The sequence below is a fragment of the Geotrypetes seraphini genome, chromosome 1 (genome assembly GCF_902459505.1).
Source record: "Geotrypetes seraphini chromosome 1, aGeoSer1.1, whole genome shotgun sequence".
Lineage (NCBI taxonomy): Eukaryota > Metazoa > Chordata > Amphibia > Gymnophiona > Dermophiidae > Geotrypetes > Geotrypetes seraphini.
In genome coordinates this window covers 358,054,000-358,079,169 of record NC_047084.1, presented here as the reverse complement: position 1 = coordinate 358,079,169, position 25,170 = coordinate 358,054,000, and the positions used below count along the sequence as shown (strand labels likewise).

General features: G+C 40.3%; 1 protein-coding gene across 5 annotated transcripts in view; it reads left to right on the top strand.

Annotated features, from left to right (window-relative positions):
- The window catches only part of WDFY3 (WD repeat and FYVE domain containing 3), a 642,313-nt gene that overhangs the window by 405,826 nt on the left and 211,317 nt on the right, over positions 1 to 25,170 (top strand). For 4 of the 5 annotated variants that reach the window (XM_033914678.1, XM_033914667.1, XM_033914657.1 and 1 more), the window contains 3 exons: positions 7,549 to 7,669; positions 8,876 to 9,093; positions 24,860 to 25,095. In XM_033914678.1, the coding sequence (XP_033770569.1) occupies positions 7,549 to 7,669; positions 8,876 to 9,093; positions 24,860 to 25,095 (575 nt within the window). The remainder of the gene's footprint in view (positions 1 to 7,548; positions 7,670 to 8,875; positions 9,094 to 24,859; positions 25,096 to 25,170) is intronic. The other variant, XM_033914648.1, reaches the window with a different exon arrangement.

Below are 25,170 nucleotides of genomic sequence, written 5' to 3'. Positions count from 1 at the left end.
TCATCTGTAGAATTAGAGGGCAGATATTTAGCTCTACTGATCCCTGATAAATTCTGGGAGATTGCAAGTGACATGATAAGCACCTTCTGCTAATACCATTTCTTCTACTCTTTGCTTCCTAATGTGTTCATATCACAGAAACCTATTGTTTGACTTGTCTTGTAAATGCCTTGGAGCTGAAGCTGTTTAGCTTTTTTTTTTTTTTTTTTTTTTTAAAATTGTACTTGACAGTTGCTTTCTTGTCTTCTTCTCCTTTTGGCTGTCTGTGCATCAAAGGGAGCAGAGGCTGGCGTCCTGATACCATGAACTTTCATTTGCAGTTGCTCAGGAATTTTTCTCCTCCATGTTATTACTCCTCCTTTTACAATATACCTAGTCTAACCATTACAATAATGGTCTGGGCCAAGGGCTCCTTCTGCTATCTTTCAGTTTGTCACCAGCCACTCCTTAATCAGAGTTCAGATGCTGGCTGGTGGTATCATTTAATTATATGAGCTCTGCTCAACTGAAGAAGCTGCTGGTGGCCTTTTTGTCAATCAATCAAAAAAAAAAAAAAAAGGTTCAAACAAACCCCAATGACACCTTCAACATATCCTAAAGTTAGTTGGCTTTTATTGCACACTGCTCAAAAACATGAGGTCAGAATGCTCCCATATTCATAATACTGGATCCCAAGCCAAAACAGCACATTTTTGCAGTTTTCTTCCCTCAAAAAGAAAAATAAATAAGAAAGCTGTGCACACCACTTCTAGGGCACTGCTCTGGAGAGCGCTGCTTTTAGAAAACACTCTCAAAACAAAACACAAATGAAAAATCCAGAAGCTCAGTTCAGTAGAGTCTTTGAAACCTCCAATAGTTCAGACATCCAACATGTTATTACTTTGTTTTGCACAGTCCTTTGCATAATATATATACAGTACTCCCCCGATATTAATGCTGAAAAACTGCAAATACGTTTTTTAGCGGGAGAGATAGGAGAGGGCACCCGGAGAGGCTTTGATGAAATCCAAGTAAATTACATCTAGCATATGTCCTCGATCCAGCTCTCTGGTTACCCAATCAAAAAATTCAATCAGGTTCGTTTGGCACGATTTACCTTTTGTAAAGCCATGTTGCCTCGGATCCTGTAACCCATTAGATTCAAGGAAGTACACCATCCTTTCTTTCAGCAACACTTCCATTATTTTTCCAACAACTGAAGAGAGGCTCACCGGCCTGTAGTTTCCTGCTTCATCCCTGTGACCACTTTTATGAATAGGGACCACATCCGTTCTCCTCCAATCCCCAGGAATCACTCCCATCTCCAGAGATTTGTTGAACAAGTCTTTGCTGCTCAAGAAGCTGGGGAACCACGGGGTGAAAGGGGATGTCTATCGATGGATTAAACACTGGTTGGAGGGCAGGAAACAGAGGGTTGGAGTGAAGGGCCAATACTCAGACTGGCGATGGGTCATGAGCGGAGTTCCGCAGGGGTCGGTACTGGGACCGCTCCTGTTCAATATCTTCATAAACGACCTGGAGACGGGGACGAAATGTGAGGTTATTAAATTTGCAGACGACACCAAACTCTGCAGTAGGGTTAGAACCACGGAAGACTGTGAAGACCTGCAAAGGGACCTAGTGAGACTGGAAGAATGGGCAAAAAAGTGGCAAATGAGCTTCAATGTAGAGAAATGCAAGGTCATGCATGTAGGGAAAAAGAACCCGATGTTCAGCTACAAAATGGGGGGATCACTGCTAGGGGTAAGTAACCTTGAAAGAGACCTAGGTGTGTTGGTGGATACAACAATGAAAGCATCGGCACAATGTGCAGCAGCTTCCAAGAAAGCAAACAGAATGATGGGTATCATCAAAAAGGGTATCACGACCAGGACAAAGGAAGTCATCATGCCGCTGTATCGGGCAATGGTGCGCCCGCATCTGGAGTACTGTGTCCAGTACTGATCACTGTACCTCAGGAAGGACATGGCAATACTTGAGGGAGTTCAGAGAATGGCAACTAAATTGATAAAAGGTATGGAAAACCTGTCATATGCTGACAGGTTAGAAAAGCTAGGGCTCTTCTCCCTGGAGAAGCGGAGACTTAGAGGAGACATGATAGAAACCTTCAAAATCCTGAAAGGCATAGAGAAGGTAGACAGGGAAAGATTCTTCAGACTGTGGGGAACTGCAAGTACAAGGGGGCACTCAGAGAAATTGAAAGGGGACAGGTTTAGAACAAATGCTAGGAAGTTCTTCTTTTCCCAGAGAGTGGTGGACACATGGAATGCGCTCCCGGAGATTGTGATAGGGCAGGGCACGCTACGGGGGTTCAAGGAAGGTTTAGATAAATTCCTGAAGGATAAGGGGATTGAGGGGTACAGATAGAATTAAAGGGTACAGATAGATTTAGAGATAGGTTATAGGAAAAGTCAGGAACCACTTAATAATAATAATAACTTTATTTTTGTATACCGCATTACCATGGAAGTTCTATGCGGTTAACAGATGAAGAGACTACATTACAGCGAAGTTACACTTTTTTTTTTTTTTTTGGCATAGCTACATTTACATTTTCGGCGACGCTACATTTGCAGTGAAGTTATTTTTCAGGTCGGTTACTATTTCAGAGAAGTTACATTTGTTGTAAGTTGCATATATATAGCGGAGATCATACAGTAGTGTTACATACAGCGGTGATATATACTGCGGAGTTCGATAAAGCCGAGGCATTAAGTAAGGGAGGTAACGAAGAAGGGGTGATTAGTTGGATAGGGTGATCCATTTTGTTAAGCCAATTGGTGGCTGACAGGATTGGAGGAGTCGAGAGTCTGAGGTAAGTCAAGGTCCGAGGAGGAGGCAAGGAAGAGGGGGGGAGAAGTTAGAGGAATTTATCAAAAAAGTAGGTTTTGATTGCCTTCCTGAACATTTGGTAGGGGGGGGGGGAATTGGAGATGAGTGCTGTGAGGCCCATCGTGGACCTGATGGGCCGCCGCGGGTGCGGACTGCTGGGCGCGATGGACCTCTGGTCTGACCCAGCGGAGGCAACTCTTATGTTCTTATGTTTAATAGGACTCGCCAGAACCTCTCTGAGCTACCTCAGTATCCTGGGATGGATCCCGTCTGGTCCCATCGCTTTGTCCACCTTCAGTTTTTCAAGTTGCTCATAAACACCCTCCTCCGTGAACGGCATAGAATCTACTCCATTTTCTCGTGGAACTTTGCCAGACAATCTCGGTCCTTCTCCAGGATTTTCTTCTGTGAACACAGAACAGAAGTATTTGTTTAGCACATTTGCTTTCTCTTCATCACTCTCCACATATTGGTTCCCAGCATCTTTTAGCCTAGCAATTCCATTTTTCATCTTCCTCCTTTCACTAATATATCTGAAAAAAATTTTGTCTCCCTTTTGTTACATTTTTAACCATTTGTTCTTCCGCCTGTGCTTTCGCCAGACGTATCTCTCTCTTGGCTTCTTTTAGTTTCACCCTGTAGTCCTTTCTGCTCTCCTCTTCTTGGGTTTTTTTATATTTCACAAACGCCAACTCTTTCGCCTTTATTTTCTCAGCCACTAGGTTGAAGAACCATATCGGCTTCCTTTTTCTCTTGTTTTTATTGATTTTCTTCACATAAAGGTCCGTAGCCATTTTTATCGCTCCTTTCAGCTTAGATCACTGTCTTTCCACTTCTCTTATGTCCTCCCATCCTAACAGCTCTTTCTTCAGGTACTCTCCCATTGCATTAAAGTCTGTACGTTTGAAATCTAGGACTTTAAGTATTCTGCGGCCGCTCTCCACTTTAGACGTTATATCAAACCAAACCATTTGATGATCGCTACTTCCCAGGTGAGCACCCACTCGAACATTAGAGATTCTCTCTCCATTTGTGAGGACCAGATTCAATATCGCTTTTTCCCTTGTGGGTTCCATCACCATTTGTCTGAGCAGAGCCTCATGAAAGGCATCCACAATCTCCCTACTTCTTTCCAATTCCGCAGACGGAACATTCCAGTCCGCATCCGGCAGGTTGAAATATCCCAGCAGCAGAACCTCCTCTTTCCTTCCAAACTTTTGAATATCCACAATCAGATCCTTATCAATTTGCTGCGATTGAGTTGGAGGTCTGTAGACAACACCCATGTAGATAGAAGTTCCATCTTCTCTTTTCAGAGCAATCCATATCGCTTCTTCCTTGCATTTCGGTCGCTTGGATATTGATCTTTACATAGAGAGCTACTCCTCCACCTTTTTGACCATCTCTGTCCTTCCTAAAAGATTATATCCGGTATGTTTGCATCCCATCCATGTGATTCACTGAACCATGTCTCTGTGATAGCGACAATATCTAGATCTGCCTCTAACATCAGGGCTTGCAGATCATGAACATTGTTGCTTAGACTGCGAGCATTTGTGGTCATCGCTTTCCAGCTACTTTTCAGCGATAATCTCCTTTTTCGTATGGATTTTTGTTTCGTTTCACTTTCCGTTGCAATACTAAGAAATGAGTTGCTGACTTTACTAATATCACATCTTTTCTTTTGTCGGGGGTTGTAAGCTTCTTGTCCTTCCATGTATTTACCCATCCTCCTATGTACCTGAAGCCTTCTTGATGACACCAGGCTTTGAGCCATCTATTAAAGTCCTCTGTGTTTTTCACTCTTTGCTCTCCCTTTCCATATGCAGGCAGTATTTCAGAAAAAGCTAAAGTCTTTACAAAAGGTTTCACAAAACTCTTAGGGCTCCTTTTATGAAGTCGCGTTAGCTTTATCGCACGCAACTTTTTATCATGCGCTAACCCCTGCGCTAGCCAAGAAACTACTGCCTGCTCAAGAGGAGGCGGTAGCAGAAAGTGAGGCCGGCAGTTTAGCGCGCACTATTACGCGCGTTAAACTACTAACGCGGCTTCGTAAAAGGAACCCTTAATTTTAATATCCCATTATAGCTTTCAAAATATTGTGCAAATATTCCACATCAATGACTTTGCGTTCATTGCGAAAAGGACTTCTTACATTACCTAGATTAGATGTGATCAAGTTGTCATCAACTAGGAAAAGAGCATCCTCTTTCATTGGACTTTTCTTGTGGAACTCCTGTTTTAAAGCATGTCGGGTGAAGCCTTACTATTTTGCTTTTCGTAAAGCTGTTAAAACTTTATTATTACAGCAGTTTTATTCTTAATAGGTAATTGGGACTGGAGTATTACGGAACTGAGATATTTTATATTTTGTGATATTTTTTTTTAATGATTTTTGTATAATTGTGTACGCTTAACTTGACCATTTATTTTTTTCATCAAAACGGGACATCTATTAATTTTCAGTCCCGCCCCCAATATCGCCCTAGCCCTGCCCCCATTCCCACCCCCAATTTCTTCAATTCATTTTTCATGTACACACAATATCTTATTAATTCATAATGGTAATCATAAAATTTTTTAAAACCCACAAAGCACACTGTACGCATACAAAACGTTAATTATCATTTACGAGTTTCAGGTTTTTTTCAAATATGTCAAGGCAGATGACTTTAAAATATGCATTGTCACCTCAGTAACTATAGAAAAATAGACAAATACCTATATAGTGCAAAATATAGACTGTAGATATAAATAAAATCATTTTTCCTACCTTTGTTGTCTGGTGATTTCATGAGTCTCTGGTTGCACTTCCTTCTGACTGTGCATCCTTTCTTTCTTATCCAACATTTCTTTCATAATCCATCTTTTCCCTCTGTAACCCTCCTCAGATCCAGTGTCAGTTCTCCTTTGTACCTTTGTTCCAGGTCTCTCTCTCCCTCCCTCCACTGATGATCTTGATCTCTCTGTTCTTCCTCAGGGTCTCTCCCCCCTCTGTCTGAACCTCCCATAGTCCTGCATCTGCCTCCTGTCTTTCCCCTTTGGTCCCCTTTCTTTTCTAGTCTTTCTTCTGATTACAACCCCCCCTTTCTCTGCCTCTTTCTCTCCTTCTTTCCTCCCTCCCTCCTATGTCCCCCTCACTGCCTTCCAGCCTTTGTCCTACCCCTTACCCCAAAGCCAGCCAGCCTACCTCCCTCCCGTGTCGAAGCACTCCAGCCTGCCTGTCTGTCTGCCTCCCTCCCTCCGAAGCCTGCCTACCACCAATTCTTCTGCTCCCCCCACCTGGTCCACTGCCACCACTGCTTCCCGCTTACCGCAACAACCACAGGAAAGGCATGACCAGGCACCGGCCCAGAAGCCTTCTCCCCAATGTCAATTCTGACGTCGGAGAGGAAGTTCCGGGTCAGCCAGGCAGTGTTTGGCTGGCCCGGAACTTTCTCTCCGACGTCAGAATCGACGTCGGGGAGAAAGCTTCTGGGCTGGCGCCTGGACGTGCCTTTCCAGCTGTTGTTACAGTGGCAGGCGGAGATTCAGAGAGAGAGCCCATTCTCAGCGATCACCTAAGCGATCATTCTAAGCGATCACCTGGCGTCCCAAAGCTGTGCGTGGGGACAACGGGACAGGGGATCTGAAAAAGGGATGGTCCTGTTCAAAACGGGACGTATGGTCACATTATGTATGCTTGTAATATTAAACGTAAACCATTATGCTACTTTTGTAAATTGTGGTAGATCAAGAAATTAAATCTAATCCCAGTGCAATGTATGGAAACAGAATTAGCAGAGAACGAAACAGTGCTCTGGAATAGGCAATTTGATCCTATGAAATATCCAGTTGTGATTGCTTAATGATAGTACAATAAGTTAGATATTGTACCTTTATGTTTTTATTTATGCTACTACTTACAGCAAAAAAAAAAAAAAATAATAATAGTTTAAGGGTTCTTTCATATCAGCAGGTGGGTGAATATACTATTTTCTTAGTGGCTCTGGTACAATGTTGATCACTCTTTTTACTGAAGCAGGATAGGGAATGTTGCCTCTATGGTTTGGGCCAGATTTACCCTGCCCCATGAGAGCTTTCTGTTCCTTGAAATTGGTCTATAGCAGTGGTCTCAAACTCATGGCCCGGAGGCCACATGCATTTCGCCAGGTACTATTATGAGGCCTTCAGTGTGTTTATCATAATCACAAAAGTAAAATTAAACAGTTTCTTGATCATATGTCTCTTTAGCTATAAATTACAATATCATTATTAAGACTTAGCTAAAAGGAAAGATTTATGAACTATCAAGAGTTTTACCTCATACAAAATTGGCATTTCTTTAATAAGACATTTTTCTGAGGCCCTCCAAGTATCTACAAATCCAAAATGGGGCCCTGCAAAGGGTTTGAGTTTGAGACCACTGGTCTATAGGGATGTGTTGGAGCCTCATTTTCAGAGCAAAAGTAGGTGGTCTGGTTAGAGCACTGGGATACTTGCTCCCACTAAGAATGAGGTTTCTTTAAGTCCTCCAAATTAGGTTTCTAGATTTCTGAAAGTTCTTAAAAAAAAGAAAAGAGAAAAATTTATCATTATGACATCAAATAATGTTGCCATGCTTTCTACTTTTATCAAAATTATAGTTTTGCATGCTATTATAGTTCATTTTTTTTATTTTTGTAAGGCATTATTGCTCGACAGTATTCAGAGTTTCTTTTGCTATTCTCTATTTAGGAGCAGAAGATGATTTTGGGGGCCTTGTTTCTGCAAATCTGATCCTGTTGAGGAACAGACTCTTAGATATCTTGCTTAAACTTCTCTATATCTCTAAAGAAAAGACCACTGTTAATTTGCAGTAAGTACTGTGTCATTACAGACTATAAATGATTGAAGTATGTCTGATGCCAGCAGCTACTTCATATTTGTAAGCTGATACCTTGGTTTAAAAAAATCCTGCTGGTTGCAGAAAACTTCAGGTTCAATAGATACTGCCTCTTCTCAGAAGCGAGTCATGTTTGTGACTGCTGTTCAAACCTTGAGCAACATTTCATATGTGAATCTAAGCATTTTATTTTATTTTTTTTTATAAATCTTTATTCATTTTCAAGACTAATACAAAGGGCCATGAAGTATACAAACATTAATAATCAACATAAGCATTTAAAATCCATAAATAATATTACAGAAAAATTTAAGCATTTTAAAAGTAAATAAATTTTTAGCAGTCTCAGTGCAGGAAAGAAATGGGTTGAATTGCTATTACCTGAACCTTCCACTGTGCTCTCAAAAGTGGTAGTGGGGGGAGGTAGTGTAACAGTGATAGTCATGTCCTGAAGGATTCCAACAATCATGCCCTGGATAGATAGCTTGCTTAGCTCTAACTAGTAGTGAATGCAGGATATAGGCCTTGGAACTGAGTCTGGATCTCCTGTACAGTGGTATCCAGGTCTTGATAATAAGTCAGCAGATCAACCCCTAAACCTTTCAGTACTTTGTTGTATGTGCCTAGCTTTTGCTCTTTTAATCCCACACAGTCAGCCTGAGCATACCAGTGGGACTCCCAAGCCTGTATTTATGATCATGTTCTCAAATCAAAAACAAAAATGGAGTGGAGGAACAAAAACACTATTCCACTAATCAACTCCAAAGAAGTAACTTACCATGTGGCACTGCTCAAGACAAAAAATTTTAAATGGAGGAAAAAGCCTCAGGTATAAGGAGAGCCAAATAATCAGCTCAACTTCACAGATATCACTGGCATAAAAAAACCTCCGTAACGCCAATATACTCATATATTAATTAAGGGCAATGCAAACAAGTGAGGGTGTTTAGTATAAGAGGTGTTCACTTGGGTCCGGAGGTTTTTTATTCCAGTGATGTCTGTGAAATTGAGCTGATTATTTGGCTCTCTTTGAACCTGAGGCTTTTCCCTCCATTTTAAATTTTTTGCCTTGAGCAGTGCCACATAGTAAGTTACTTCTTCTAGCGTTGATTAGTGGAATAGTGATCATGTTCTCATATATTGGCCATTTACCTAAAATATATGTTATTTTTATTGTAGAGCGTGCGAGGAACTAGTGAGGAACCTTGGCTTCGACTGGGTCATGATGTTCATGGAAGAACATTTACACTCTACCACAGTCACTGCAGCCATGAGGATCCTGGTGGTCTTGCTGAGCAACCAACCCGTTCTCATCAAGTTCAAAGAAGGTCTTAGTGGCGGGGGCTGGCTTGATCAGACAGATTCTGTCTTAACCAATAAAATTGGCACTGTGTTAGGTATGTGTGATCTGTTTCTTGTCTGTTCATCATTAAGAAATTGTACATTATCCACTGTGTTTCAGTGTGTGGTCTATAACTCCTTCATATGGGGAAAAAGCAACAGTTTGGCTATAACCACCCCTCTTAATCAAATTTATTTGAAAGAATACCTTTGTGGTTAATTGGTCTGTTTTATTTTAAATACTGAGTTAGTTGAAATATTGAAAGTGGTCCTATCAGAAGAAACATGTGACTTGGTCATTTAGAATAGCTAGAATAGCATTCACATAGGCACGCATAAAATTGCCCTGGAACACAACATGTGTCCATGGACCTTCACTGTTATAAAAGTCCTTTAAGTTTTAAGTTTATTTATAATTTGATATACCAACCATCACAAGTATCTGGCAGGTTTACAATAATAAAAAGTAAAAGATAATTTAAAATGTTAAAATTATATTTTAAAAAAAGTCAAGATAAAAGTGGGGGAATTGAGATCAAAACAAAGACTTTATTACAATGGGTATGGGACAAAGGGAAAGAAGGAGAAAAGGGAAATTTTAATTACATTGTATAAATAAAAGAAAGGGAAGGATAGTCTTCATTCCAGAAGTCTTAAGCCAGTGGTCTGAAATATGTGGCCCGGGGGCCACATGCGGCCCGCCAGGTACTATTGACCCTTCCATCTCTCTACTGGAGGACACCTGGCATCATGACATCACTTACTATTTTACCCTAACCTGGTTTCATCTAAATTCTAAAACACAATCAAAGACAAAAAAAGAATATCTCTCAAGGGGCCATATCAACCCAGAGAAATATTGGTCTCAATACGAACTACAAGCAGAAATAGAAGAAGGAGTTGATTTCTGGGATCACTGGAAGAAAATGAGCACAACCATCCTAGACAATATTGCCCCTAAACGTAATATTAAACGCCGCCCAAATAATCATAATAAATGGTTTGACACTGAACTTTTGAAAATGAAACAAGTAGTTCGACGCCTTGAAAGGATCTGGAAAAAATCGGGTAGACTGTCAGATCGGAACATCTGGAGATCCAACATAAAAAGTTACAAACAATTGATAAAAGATAAACGCAAGGCATTCTACTCATCCAAAATTGACCTATCCAATACTACCCTGACAAGAACCAATACAAAAGAATTGTTCAACTTGGTTACACATTTATTTGATACCACTCGCCACACTCAATCCATGCATAACATTAAGTTACCTTCAGCAAACGACCTAGCACTACACTTCGACTCAAAAATTAAAAACCTAAGGAATAACTGCCCAGCAAACGACATACATGAACACTAAATAGTTAACAGACAAGGAAATGAAATACCAGTGGATATGATCTGGAGCTCCTTTCAAAGCTTAGAATTGGATAACTATATCAAAGTATACAACAAATATACTAAATCGTACTGTGTCCTGGACTTCTGTCCCCCAGAAATTATGAGATCAGCCCCATTAGACTTTAAACTAACATTGTTGAATTATTTGTCTGAAAATCTAAAAAACGGAAAATTCCCTACGAATAATGGTCACATTATAATAACCCCTATTCCAAAAAATCGTAAAGAATCACCAGCATCAGTAACTAACTACAGACCAGTAGCTTCCATCCCATTGTTTGTAAAAATCATGGAAGGGTTAGTGCACACCCAACTGATGGATTATCTTGACCAGTTTTCTCTTCTACATGAAACCCAATCAGGTTTCAGACCCTCATTTAGCACTGAGACAGTAATTGCAGCCATATTAGATAACTTACGCTCCCTGTTCATTAGAGGCCTCAATGCCCTGATTATGCAATTCGACATGAGTTCCGCCTTTGACTTAGTAGACCATGAGAAATTGTTACAATGCTTAGATGACATTGGTATCAGAGGAGAGGTGCTAGACTGGTTCCGAGGCTTCCTTACATCCCGCACCTATCAAGTTCATTTTGATTGCAGTCTCTCTGACACCTGGAGTAACCCATCTGGCGTCCCACAGGGGTCCCCACTGTCCCCACTGCTTTTCAATGTTTACATGTCAACATTGGGTACACAATTATCCCAACTAGGAATAAAAGTATTCAGTTATGCAGACGATGTTACGATTATCATCCCATTCGCCACCTCTTTCACAGAAGTCACTCCCATGGCAACAGAAGCACTAAACTCGATGGAACAATGGATGACTGAATTTAGACTGAGGCTCAATTCAGAAAAAAACAAAATTCTTCATAGCTTCACCACACCCACGAGATACTACAACTCCACTCCGCATCAACGATCTTTGTTACCCCATTCAACCCACTTTGAAGGTTCTGGGCGTAACGCTGGACCAGGGCCTGACCATGAAAGACCAGGTAGACTCGTTGGTCAAAAAAGTCTTCTCTACTCTCTGGAAGCTTCGGTCTATTAGAGTGTATTTTGATGCACCATCATTTACAATCCTGGTACAATCCCTCATTCTAAGCCAACTGGACTACTGCAACATTGCTTAGCTGGCAATTTCCCAGAAGAATATGCGGCGATTGCAACTTGTGCAGAATGCAGCAGTCAGGCTGATCTTCGGGTTGAAGAAGTTCGATCACATAACTCCCTCCTACCGACTCCTGCATTGGTTGCCAATGGAGGCGCGAGTGAGGTTCAAGTTCGGTTGCTTTTGCTTCAAGGTTGTATTCGGTCTAGCCCCCAAATACATAACCAACCTATTCTCCTTTTCAACTAATAGACATAAAAGAAGCTCCAACCTGCACTTCGTTTCCTCCCCAGTTAAAGGATGCAAATTCAAAATTCATCACCAATACCTTCCCTCTTATCAAGCAGCATTATTGGGCAATGATCTGAAACAACTACTTACGCTTGCCAATACATATAGGGATTTTAGGAGACAAATGAAAACATACTTGTTCTTAAAGTACATAGGTAACTGATTCGCAGAATATCTCTTCAATATCAGACCTCCAGATCTGCTAAACAATAGACACTAACTATGTCAATTCTATTCAATTTGTAATATTCTCTATAATCATTGTAAACCGCATAGAACTTCACGGTCCTGCGGTATATAAACCATTATTATTATTATTATTTTGTGGCCCTCAGTATGCCTATCATAATCACAAAAAGTAAATAGTTTCTTGATCATATGTCTCTTTAGCTATAAATGACAATATTATTAAGACTTAGCCAAAAGGAAAGATTTATAAACTATAAAGACCTCATGCAAAATTGTCATTTCTTTAATAAGACATTAACTATTTTTCTGAGGCCCTCCACGTACCTACAAATCCAAAATGTGGCACTGCAAAGGGTTTGAGTTTGAGACCACTGTCGTAAGCAATATTTTAGACAGGTTATAGAAGTAGGGCTTGAGACGTACAGGTCAGAGTGTGTCAAGTTTCACCAGTGTTTCAGAGCAGAATCTGTCAACGTGGTGCCATTGTTTTTAAATAAAACAATAGGAAAAATCTTAACACCAATCTGTGTTGTTACTTGTGTACACTAAAGCAGATTTTTGAAAGAATCTAGAAATCAGAATTGAATGAAGGTGTTGAAGCAGACACAGTGATCTCAGAAGATTTTACTGACAAATAAATATTTTAAAAATATACCTGATACAGTCATGTTTTGCCCTATAGGGGCTGCTTTAGGGGCTAGACATTATTATCAAAATAAATAAAACCACTATATGAAAACAGTGAAATTATAATCATAAAAATATAAATTTCTGCAATAAGATCATCAAACTGCAAACACTGCTAGAAATAAGTAATCCAATAAGTAATCAAAAATATAGTCTCAAAGTACCATCATTGAAACAGGCAAAGTAACATACTATACACACATTTGTGTGGAGGGACCAAAACTCAGAACATACCCATATGATGTAATCCATTCATTTCATCATTAGCATTATTTCAGGAAAAGATAAGTAAAAACAATGTGTAACCCTCAAACTCATCCATAGTGTAAATATAAAAGAAATTGTGAATCTCCCTCATCCATAAAATAGGCATAAAAGAATCTAAAACCAAATAGCAACTCTTCTCTATCTCTTCTTCCCGCTCCACTCCCTTCAGCCCCCGAGCATCCAGCATTTTCTATTTCTTCCCTAGCATCTAGCATTGCTCCTCTGTCTTACTCATCCACCTGCAAAATTGGCTGATTACTTTCTTTCCTTGCATCCTCCACTATTTGGAATTGCCCCATCTTTCTCTCTGTTCTCTCCCCTCCAATATCCACTGCCATCACTTCTCTTCCCCCTCCTCCCCCACCATCCAATATCACCCTTTTTCTCTCTCTCCTCTCCCTTTACCCTGCCAATCATTCACTCGCTCAATGACACTTCTGTGGGGCTGGGTCCTTATCCAAGTCTGTCATGGCAGCAACAAATAGAAACTATGACTTTCCTTTCCCTGCTACATACCTGCTCACTCACTCGCTTCCTTGGTGGGCTTGCCACCTCCCCTGGTCAGCAGAGGCAAACAACAAACAGAAACCAGTCATGGAGCCATAGCACTGTGGATGATACAGCTAGCTCTGCTGATCTAGTCCATCTGAAGTAGGAAGTTACATCAGAGGGGGTAGGAACTAGTAGAGCCTGTCTGGTTCTGTATGTTGACAACAACCCAGGGAAGCAGCAGATCTGGCAAGGGAGCGAGTGAGTGAGTGGATGGCAGGGAGAGGAAGGTTGAGGCTGAGGAGACATAGCTTCCCCTAACCTCCTAAACAGGACACCTATGCCTGGGAATTTTCAGTTGTGTAGAGGGGCAGAAAACTGGTTCTACAGGCTGTTTCCATTATTGCTCCCCTAGCTGAAAAGGAATGCGAAGGAAAGTGGAGTTCTCCAACATGCATGTGATGCTACTTATTGAAATATTAATTCAGTAGAGAACTAGAGGTGTGCTGGCACTGCCATTTCTAAGGATAGGTATGTAGCCTTGCACCTCTCCAACCCTCTATCAGAGGGAAATAGGGAGATAAAGGGCCTGGCATGCTTTATGTATTTTTGTCTCAAAGTGGCAATAACGAACATTGCTGATCTTTTCAAAACAACAACGTTGACCAGTCTTCTTCTATGCACCTATACTAGTTTTTCTATAAACCTCCAAAATGAAGACACACAGATGATAGTGTAATAAAAAATAATTGTGAAATTATGAAGTCTCTCAGTTGGTTTTTAAAAACTGTTTACCAATAACCAGAATTGGAGGAGTTAACTAGTAACTAAATAAGCCCATTTTAGGCCCATATTTCAAGAACTCCTTTACCACATTATAAACATTTCAATGTATGTGTTGAACAAGTATAGAAATCGCTCTAGCTATGTTAATCACAGCAGGTACAACAAGTGAGGTGATTAAATTTGCGGACGATATGAAGTTATACAGAGTAGTGAAGACACAGGGGAATTGCAAAGATCTGCAACGTGACATAATCAAGCTCGAGAAATGGGCATCGACATGGCAGATGAGATTCAATGTGGATAAGTTCAAAGTGATGCATGTCGGGAACAAAAATCTCATGCACGAATACAGGTACTTGGAGAGACCTCCCAGGAAAGGAACTTGGGAGTTCTGATCGACAAGTCCATGAAGCCATCTGCACAATGCGCTGTGGTGGCGAAAAGGGCAAACAGAATTCTAGGAATGATTAAGAAGGGGATCACGAACAGATCAGAGAAGGTTATCATGCCGCTTTACCTGGTCATGATGCGCCCTCACCTGGAGTACTGCATCCAGCACTGGTCGCCGTACATGAAGAAGGACACGGTACTACTCGAAAGGGTCCAGAGAAGAGCGACTAAAATGGTTAAGAAGATGGAGGAGTTGCCATACAGTGAGAGATTGGAGAAGCTGGGCCTCTTCTTCCTTGAAAAGAGGAGACTGCAAGGGGACATGATTGAAACAATCAAAATACTTAAGGGAATAGACTTAGTAGAGAAAGACAGACTGTTCACCCTCTCCAAGGTAGGGAGAACGAGAGGACACTCTAAAGTTGAAAGGGGATAGATTCCGTACAAATGTAAGGAAATTCTTCTTCACCCAGAGAGTGGTAGAAAAGTGGAACGCTCTTCTGGAGTCTGTTATAGAGGAAAACACCCTCCAGGATTTCAAGACAAAGTTGGACAAGTTTATGCTAAACTGGTGAGACTGGACTCATTTGGAGCACTGTTCTTGACCTTGGAGCCACCGCATGAGTGGACTGTTGGGCAGGGTGGACCTTTGGTCTGACCCAGCAGCAGCAATTCTTATGTTCTTAGGTCTTTGCCAGTCTATCAATAAAACCACAAATTGCTCCAAATATGCCCAAGAACTTAGTATGATGTCACAAAAATATAAAAACTAAAAAGAATGAAAATAACTTGTCTTACGAAGCCATTTTATATCTCATGTGAATGGTTCTATAAAGCCTTGTTTCGAAATGCATCTTCAGGAACCAAAATCGCTGCTGGCTGAATATAATCCATTCCAGCAAAAAACAAGCTGTACATTTCACTGATCCTGCTGCTCGTGGAAAACGTCATTGTGACTCCCTGCAGAAGAAATGCTCAGTTTGTCAAAAACTTTATTGATAATATCACGGGCAAACAATCGTATTGCAACCACTTTAAATCTGCATAAACTCGATTCACCTCAAGATAATATGTCACCAAAGGAACTGTCAACGTACTAGTATTCAAATGAATCCAATGTTACATAGAAACATAGAAAAAGATGGCAGAAAAGGGCCATAGTCAATCAAGTCTGCCCACTCTAATGACCCCCCCCCCCGGCTTTACCCTCCTAGAGATCCCACATGTATATCCCATTTACTTTTAAAATCTAGCACGCTGCTGGCCTCAATCACCTGTAGTGGAAGTTCATTCCAACGATCGACCACCCTTTCAGTGAAGAAATACTTCCTGGAGTCTCCATGAAATTTCCCTCCTTTGATTTTCAGCGGATGCCCTCTTGTGGCCGAGGGTCCTTTAAGGAAGAAGATATCATCTTCCACCTCAATACGGCCCGTGACATATTTATACGTCTCGATCATGTCTCCTCTCTCTCTCTTCGTTCCTCGAGTGAGTACAGCTGCAATTTATTCAGCCTTTCTTCATACGGGAGATCCTTGAGCCCCGTGACCATTCTGGTGGCCATCTGTTGAACCGACTCAATTCTCAGCACATCTTTTTGGTAATGTGGTCTCCAGAATTGTACACAATATTCCAGATGAGGTCTGTCAATCGTTTTCTTATTTCACATTTTGTGTGACCTACATAGATCTTATCACAAAGACCTACAATTATGTAAATGACAACTTTAGAATCACAAGAAGTATTTGCCCATAAACCTATCTGTTACCAGTAATGAGATTAACCCTTTGTATACATGAGATGGTAATGTCACATATACTGCAATGTCCACAAGAATTATGTTGTTCAAAAGAAAGTAATATACAATCGCTCATACTCGATTAAGATGACACCAATCTGTGCCTCAAATTTTTAGGTCTTGTGTATACTATACATGGTCCAGTACTGAAAACCTGATGAGATTTCAAAACATGCTAGTGTCTGTGGAGACTAGATGCTATTTGAGATGCTTGATTTTGATTTTAAAAAGTTAAAACATATACTTGTTTGTGCATCGATTCCTTGTTTTGTTCTGATAAATAATAAATCAGAATTGGCATACAATGCATAAAAATATGCTTGTTTTAACACGTTTGAAGGATAACATCTCTTCAGAAATCTAAGCTGCTTGTTTTTAAATGCTTGATCTGTGGAACAAATGCATCACACCCACAAAAACTGGCTGATGGGTAAGGCTCAACATAATTGTAAGGGTGACAGCTGTCATACTTCAAATAATTGTTACATTCTACATCCTTACAATATATAGTAGTTTCCAGAATATGAGTTTCTTTTAATAACATAAATGCCCCAAAATGATATAGGCTGTTTTTCCATGTTCATCGTAAAACTTGAATGGCAATTTAATGTGTGCAACCAGCTCAAGAAATTCCTGTGTTTGTTTATGATCTGTCCAAATAAAAAAGATATCATCTATAAAATGGATCCAGCTTCTTATGTGGGCATACCGTTGCAAAGAATACAAGTATTGTTCTTCAAACTTGGTGACTTAAAGACTGGCCACATTAAGGGCCATGGTGGTCCCATAGCCATTCTTCAGATTTGCAGAAACTCCCCCCCCCCAAAAAAAAAAAAAAATAAATAAATAAATAAATAAACCTGTCCTTCAAATGAAAAATAATTATGTTCTAAAACTAACTTAGCTAATGATATTAAAAAAGTGGAAGGGATATGATGACCAGAATTTCTCAATTTTAATGTAACCCTCAACAATCTGGACACCATACGGGTCACAGCTCAATCTGGGGAATCTTTCCAACTTCATTCTTGGTTGGTGCTAAACCTCTACTTCTGCCTTGCCCACTAGGTACTTGTTGGTCTGCCCACTCCAGAAGCTAGGTTAAATAATAATAATTTATTTTCTTGTATACTGCCCTACCAGCAGTTCTAGGCGGTTCACAACAGAGAGAAAAAACATTTCAGTTAATAAATAAATCTCATATACATTGCATCTAAAAACAGATTAATACAACATAGTTAAAATACAATTTCAAACACACAGCTGTTGTACCTCAATTAAATACAACTTATTTAAAAAAGAAAGTTAGAAAAACGTGACCTGATAAAAATACCATTATACACATTTGCTTAATAAAAATCAGCATTCTTGTTTATCAAATAAATGAGTTTTTAATAATTTCCTAAATATAGGGTAGGAATAAGCTTGGGCAATCAATGGACTTATCCAGGAATTCATTTTCCCCGCCTGACATTCTAATGTCCTGTCACAAAAAGTTCTATAACGACAGGCCCTGGGGTAGGGAAGATAAACATACCTGACTTTCTGGTATGTTTTTTTGAATTAAACAAGTTCAAATAAGGTACCAGATAAGAGAGTAGTAATCCAAAAAGAGCCTTATAACAAATACACCCAAACTTAGAAAACACTCTGGCCCCAAAAGGCAACCAATGCAATCTAACATAAAAAGGGCTTACATGATCATATATATATATATATTTTTTAAAATATTTATTGGTTTTTATAAAACTTTGATAGCGTCATACAAATGTTAAATCAAAAAGACTTTACAAAAACATACTGTTAACTATACAATTATTACTATTAAAAAATCATTTTCACCCCTTCTTATCTGAATTATTAAAACACTAATACATATGATATGATTTCAGTATTATAATTAAATATTTAATTCCTTAAAATACATTTCCCACCCCCCGCCCATCTACCTTCCCTGGATGTGCAAGGAATCTAATTAGAAAAGAAAGATCATATTTTTTAAGGCAAAAGATTAAACGAACTGCAGCATTTTGAACCAATTGAAGTCGTAATAAAATATTTTTCGGTAATCCTAAATAAACAATATTACAATAATCCAAGGTAGACAATACTGTGGACTGGACCAACAACCGAAAGAACTCCATGTCAAAATACTTCTTAATAGTCCTCAATTTCCACAGTAATGCATAACTTTTTTTAATTAACAGGTCTGTATGCTTCCTGAAAGTTAAACTAGGATCCAAAGTTATTCCCAAGATCTTCAGGTTTGATACTATCTCAAAGCTTTGACCATTAAATTGGATCGTCGTTTCCTGAATTTTGTCATTAGGGCTAGCTAAAAAAAAAACTTAATTTTTTCAGGATTAAGCTTCAACCTAAACTGCGTCATCCATAATTCTATCTTTTCCAAAACATTAGAAATCTGAGTGATTAGTTCATTAGACATGCTGGACTGCTATGACTCACCTGCCGGGACAAATAGGAAAACTACTTACAGTTCCTGCTTACTGTTCAATGTATTGCAAACCACATTGATATCTGGAGGAAAGGCGGTATATCAAATGAGCATAACCAAAGCAGACATAATTTACCTGCACGTCACCTCCCTTTTTTAATTATTATTAGAGATACTGGAAACAAATGGGGTGAAAGAGAAGGGATCTTAGACCTCCTGACTAAGTCCTAATCTGACACAGCAGATCAAGTTGGGAAGACTTTTTTGCCTCATTTAGTTTTATCTCCTTCTTCCAAAAGCTTTAATTGGCCAGCCCTCAGAGAACATATCTCTGTTTCCTTTTCAAGAGTAGTGAGACAAGGATAGCAGTCACTACAGTGAGAAACCCCTACAAGAATCAGAGGGGTGGGCAGAGGAGAAGGACCTGGCACTATTAAGTTTAACATCTCTGGGTTTTGTGGATTAGCCTCTGCCAATATTAGCCTCTAATATGTTCCCCTGTGGGGAACAGAAATCAGCCTCAAAAGACTATCCTGCAGTGTCCCTCAGAGACTGTCTGTACTCCACCAGCAAATAGCTTTCTTAGGAGCAGCCCACTCATAGTTTCTGTACCAGTCACATATCTGCATCATCTGCTGGAGCCTGAAAAATACTGAGGAGCTGACTGCAGTGAAGACATCTCTGAACTGTGTTGCTCTGGCTCCATTTGCTGGCAGGAGGACAAAACCCGCTTATCTAGATTGGTCTGACATGGGTGATAAGGAGTGGAACAAAATTTGTTAAGGCTGGTGAACAGTTACCAGAAAACATTAGCTGAAGCTATCATTGATCAAGAAGGTGCCACTAGTTATTTAATCAGAAACAGTAATGCATGTCCCCTAATACTGTGCAAAATATAAAGATAGCAGATATAAATTTGAAAAGTTAACAAATAACAATCAGCACTTTACAAATTAACAAATAGAAATAAAATAAAAAATGGGAAATAAGATAATGTTATTTTATTGTACTAATACTTTTTTCAATAAGCCTTCAGAGTCCCAAACCTCCTTTCTCAGATCAGTAAAGTATACTGGTGTTGCGGTATCCTGTCCTGACCTTAGGAAGAGGGTTTTGGTCTCTGAAAGTTAGTAAAAAATGTATTAAAATTAGTCCAATAAAAAGATTACCTTATTTCCATTTTATATTTATGAACAGTTAGTTATATAGCGAGTTTAACAGAATATTATTTATTGTCAGGTGTGATATAGTGAGAATGTAAAAGATGAATTGGATATGAGATGAATTGTGTCAGATGATCTGATTAATTTATATTTTTATGAAGGTCTAATATTAAATAAAGGTGATGATGAGTGAATTTTAAATGGATGTATGTAGATGTACTAGGATGGATTAAATAAGTGGGTAGTCAATAAATTATTCAATTTTTTATTTTTTAGGTGAAAATTTATGAAATTATTTTGATGCTAAAGTGTTATTAGTTCAGAAGAAATTGTTTTTATTGTGTTAAGGGAGTATGTAAATCTGTTCTTAATAGGTTTTTACATATGGATCTATACAAATATTATTATATAGGGGTTAATTGTAACAGTATAAATTCTAATAAGATCATATGAAATTGATGGGTCATTAAGAGTGTTAAGCTCTATTATAGAGTATTAATTTATTATGTTTAACTTTTGAGTATGTTATAATAGAATGGGATAGAAGGCTGAATTTTATGGAAAAGTAACAGGAGATGCCTGGGGAAGGGCTTTGAGCTTCTGATCTAAATGGGTGCTTTCAGGCATTTGTATTATACAAAGGGGAGGGTATATAGAGATCTAAGGATGTGTATTGTTTCTATGATGGTCATAAGGGTTAAATATGTTGGAGCATGCAAGTTATGAAATCAAAGTTTTAAGTTTTGGAGATGTCTTTAAAACTGTTTTCATTGAATGTTAATGGTCTCAATCATCCAGTAAAGAAAAAAAAAAACCCTTAACTTCCTGAAGCAACAGAATGCAGATATATATTATATCCAAGAGACACATTTAAATGCTGTGGAATCTAGTAAATTAGAATCAGGGTGGGTTAAACATTTTTTTTTTGCCCCGGCGGTAGGTAAGAAGGCAGGAGTGGCAATTTTAATTAAAAAAATGTTTGGGTACATTTAAATTGATTTCCGCAGATCCTTTAGGTAGATGGGTTCAGGTGAGCATGAGCATAGAGAAACATACTTTGAAGCTTATAAATGTGTATGCCCCTAATTCAAATCAAATTGAGTTCTTCAAGTCTCTACAACAGTTGATTTTACTACTGGCTGCCTCTGATTTAGTGGTGGTGGGGGACTTTAATGCAGTAATGGATCCATTGCTGGATTTAAAAAAAATTAGTAGGATGTTAAAATCATTAGGTTTGGATAACTTGGCTCAATGTTGTGGGTTAAAGGATATTTGGAGGATTCTTCATTTTAATGCTCGGGAGTTTTCCTTTTATTCCCATGTTCATAAATCCTTTTCACATATAGATTATATATTTGTATCTGATACATTTGTACAACAGGTTAGGAAAGCCATTATTGATCCAATCATTTTATCTGATCATGGTGGAGTGTGGATTGAATTTAAACTTTATGATCAAGAAAATTATAGACCTGTTTGGAGGTTTCATAATGCATTGCTAGCTGATGAAAAATTTTTAGAGGAATTTCAAATAAAAATGAATGAACATTTTCAACTAAATACTTCAGAGGAAATCTCATTAGAAATGTTATGGGATGCTTTTAAAGCTACCATGAGAGGGCAAATAATTTCATATTCGGCTCATGTTAGGAAAAAACTAAAGATGGAATTCTCTAATCTGGAACAAGTTATTAAGAGCTTAGAGTCACAGTTGGTTGTGAAATGGGAACAAAATACTCTACCAAGTTTACAACGCCTCTCAACTGCCTCACTCTACATCAACCAACTGTAACCCATATGTATGTATAAACAGCCAAATCTATAACTCCTCTAGTACGTTCTACTCCATGTATGTTAATTTGCAACGAAACAATAAGGCAAGCAGTCCACCAAAGAATCCAACGTGAAACAAAAGAAGATAGGCAGAAAATAAGGAGATTCAAATCAGGTTAATTTAAGGTGCTCCCAAGAACCATGCCTGATGCATTTCGCCAAACAAGGCTACAAAAAACCATGTCTTTCATACAAACAGAACACAGAAAACACCTTCGCCTAGTATGGAATAAGTAGTCACAAACTAACTCCCCCACCTTTTACAAAACAGTTGTATGGTTTTTAGCCACAGCCAGCACTAAAAAAATGCTCTACAGTTTTTTAAAAGGGGGATAAAATAGAAATATATAGTCAAAGGTTAAATAAAACCAAGACACTGGACTCTGCATACAATGCAACACCACAGAAACAACAATGCATGTTCCCTAAAGCAAAAAAATAAAAAATAGAAATTTTTTTTCTACCTTTGTCTTGTCTGGTTTCAGCTCTCCTCATCTTCTTGTCACTCTCTTCCTTTCATCTTCTGTCCTTCTGTGCCACTTCCAGAAACTGTAAGCTTCTCCTTTCCATCTTTCCCTTCACACCCATTGGTCTGGAATCCATCTTCTTCCATTCCCTCCTCCAATGGTCTGTCATCTCTCTCCTCTCCTCTTCTTCCCTTCCCTCTCCCACACCCACACCCCCATGGTCTGGAATTTCACTCTCTCCTTTCCCTTCCCCCCACTTCCATCAGCCCCCTTTCTTTCCCTCCAACGCAATTCCATCCAGTATCCTTCCCCTTATATCTCTCCCCTTCCCCTGCACACCAATTCCATCAGCATCTACCCCTTTCTCTCCTTCCACCACCCTTCCATACCACCCTGCCCCCTTTCTCTCCCTCCACCATCCTTCTAGGTCAGAGGGGGCCCGCTGAAGAAACAGAGGACCCGGTGTTTTTTTTTTTTTCCTTAGCAACGCAGGCCCCCCGGAAAAGATCGGAAGCGCTGGGCCCCCCCTGGAAAGATGGGCAGCGCTGGGCTCCCCCCGGGAGATCGACAACACTGCCCTCCCCCGGCATCGCCATCAACCAACCTGAATAATTGGCGTCACAAGGGGTGGACCAGCAGATGCAAAGAGTTGCTGCAAGGTTCCGCGATGACTGTGTCTGCCAGTCCAACCCCTCTGATGTCACTTACCTCTTCCCTGAGCAGCGCCAGCAGACGCAGTCATTGCAGGACCTTGCAGCAACTCTTTGCATCTGCCGGTCCACCCCCTCCGATGTCACTTATTCAGGTTGGTTGATGGCGATGCCGGGGGAGGGCGGTATTGTCGATCTCGCTGCCGATCTTTCTGGGGGGGCCCAGCACTGACGATCTTTCCCAGGGGGCCCGTGTTGCCAGGGGAAAAAATACCCCAAATGAGTCCTCTGTTTCAGCAGGCCCCCTGACAACTTTGGGCCCTAGGCACGTGCCTAGTTGGCCTATTGGTTAATCCTGCCCTGGATTCATTTCAGCTTCATCCCTTCTCCATTTTTCTCTCTCTTCTCTCTGTCTCCACCCCTCCCCCCATACTATGGCATCTCTCTCTTCTTTCCTTTCCTTCTGTCTCTCCTCAGCATCTCTGTTTCCTTCGATTCCCCCTGGTATCTCTGTCTCCTTCCCTTCCCTACCCCTGGCATCTTTCTTCGCTCCCCCTTCATGCTCTAGGACCTCTCCCTCTGCTTTCTCTGGCAGGCAAGCAGACTGGCATCCCTCCCTACATGCTCTGGCGTCTCTCCATCTCCTGGCTGACTTTCCTCCCTCCTTACTATGGCATTCCTTCTTCCATTGGCTAGCTTGCATCCCTCCTTCTCTCCATGCTCTTCCCTCCTTCTGTTCTCTAGCTGGTTGGAAGGCTGGCTGGCCTCCATCCCTCCCTGCTCTGGCATCTCTCCCTCTATTGGAAGGCTGGCTAGCTGTCTGCCATCTCTCCCTCCCTCCACGCTCTTTCCTCCTTCCCTCTATCCTCTAGCTAGCTGGAAGACTGGCTTGCATCCCTTCCTCCATGTTCTGTCATCTCTCTTTCCACCCCAGTGCACCACAATCCCTTCCTCCCTCAACCCCAAGCCACAACCTCTCCATCCCTAACCCCCCTGCACCAAGACCCCTTCACCCTACCTTAATAGACCTGGTGGTCTAGTGGCTTCTTCAGGGGCAGGAAAGAACCCAACTCTTTCCTGCTCCTGCCACTGTTGTAGTTGTCACCACTACTCCGAAAGATTTTCAAGATGGCTGCAGAGACTTCATGCGGCAATCTTGCAAGACTTTGTGAAGTCTTGTGATGCTGCCACAAGAAGTCTCAGCAGGGGCAGGAATGAATTGGATTATTTCCTGCCCTCAAAGAGGCCACTAAACCACCAGGTCTAAAGTTAAGGTGAGGGGAGGTCCAGCCGGTGTCCCTATTACTGCAGCAGCGGTCTCCATTCCCTTGGCACTACTGTGGAACGGTCTACCGCTACCATGATAATACCAAGTAAATGCCTACAAGCCTTTCCACTACCACAATAGTTCCTGCAGTAACCGTGGAATTGCTGAGGTAATGATCACCATGTCACACTCTAGTTCATATATAAATGTTTGGTGTTCCTGAAATAATGATGATCATTATGCAATCATGAATCTCGTAAAGAAAATAAGTTGTATCTTAGTTTTTTGTCTGCCTTTTCAAGTTGTTGTTGGGGGTTTCTGCTCCCAGTATTATTGTCAGTATGCTCTGATTTCTGCAGTTGGCAGAAGTCACGTAGGAAAGTGCACCACAATACAGGCATGTTCCTTCCAGTGTGAGCCTGCATGTCATGAATATCCCATTATTAAAGGGGCACATTTTGTGTTTGTGTTAGGCAGGCAGGACCAGATAGGAGAATATAAGTAAATGAATGACTTACATTTTGTCATTTTATTTTGTACTCCCTACATCCTTCTCACCCTGCTTTAGGATTCAATGTGGGAAGGAGTGCTGGTGGCAGATCAACACTTCGTGAGATTAACCGGGATGCCTGCCATTTTCCTGGCTTTCCAGTGCTTCATTCTTTCCTCCCTAAACACACGAATGTACCTGCACTCTATTTCCTCCTCATGGCACTGTTCCTGCAGCAGCCAGTCACTGAGATGCCAGAGAACCTGCAGGTCAGTGTGCCTGCTGTCAGCAGCCGGGGTAATCGCGGTTGTCAGGTATGGATTCCATAGTAGGATGTAAGTATCATAACACATGTGATGAACAGGGGAACACTCCAAAAATAAAAAGAA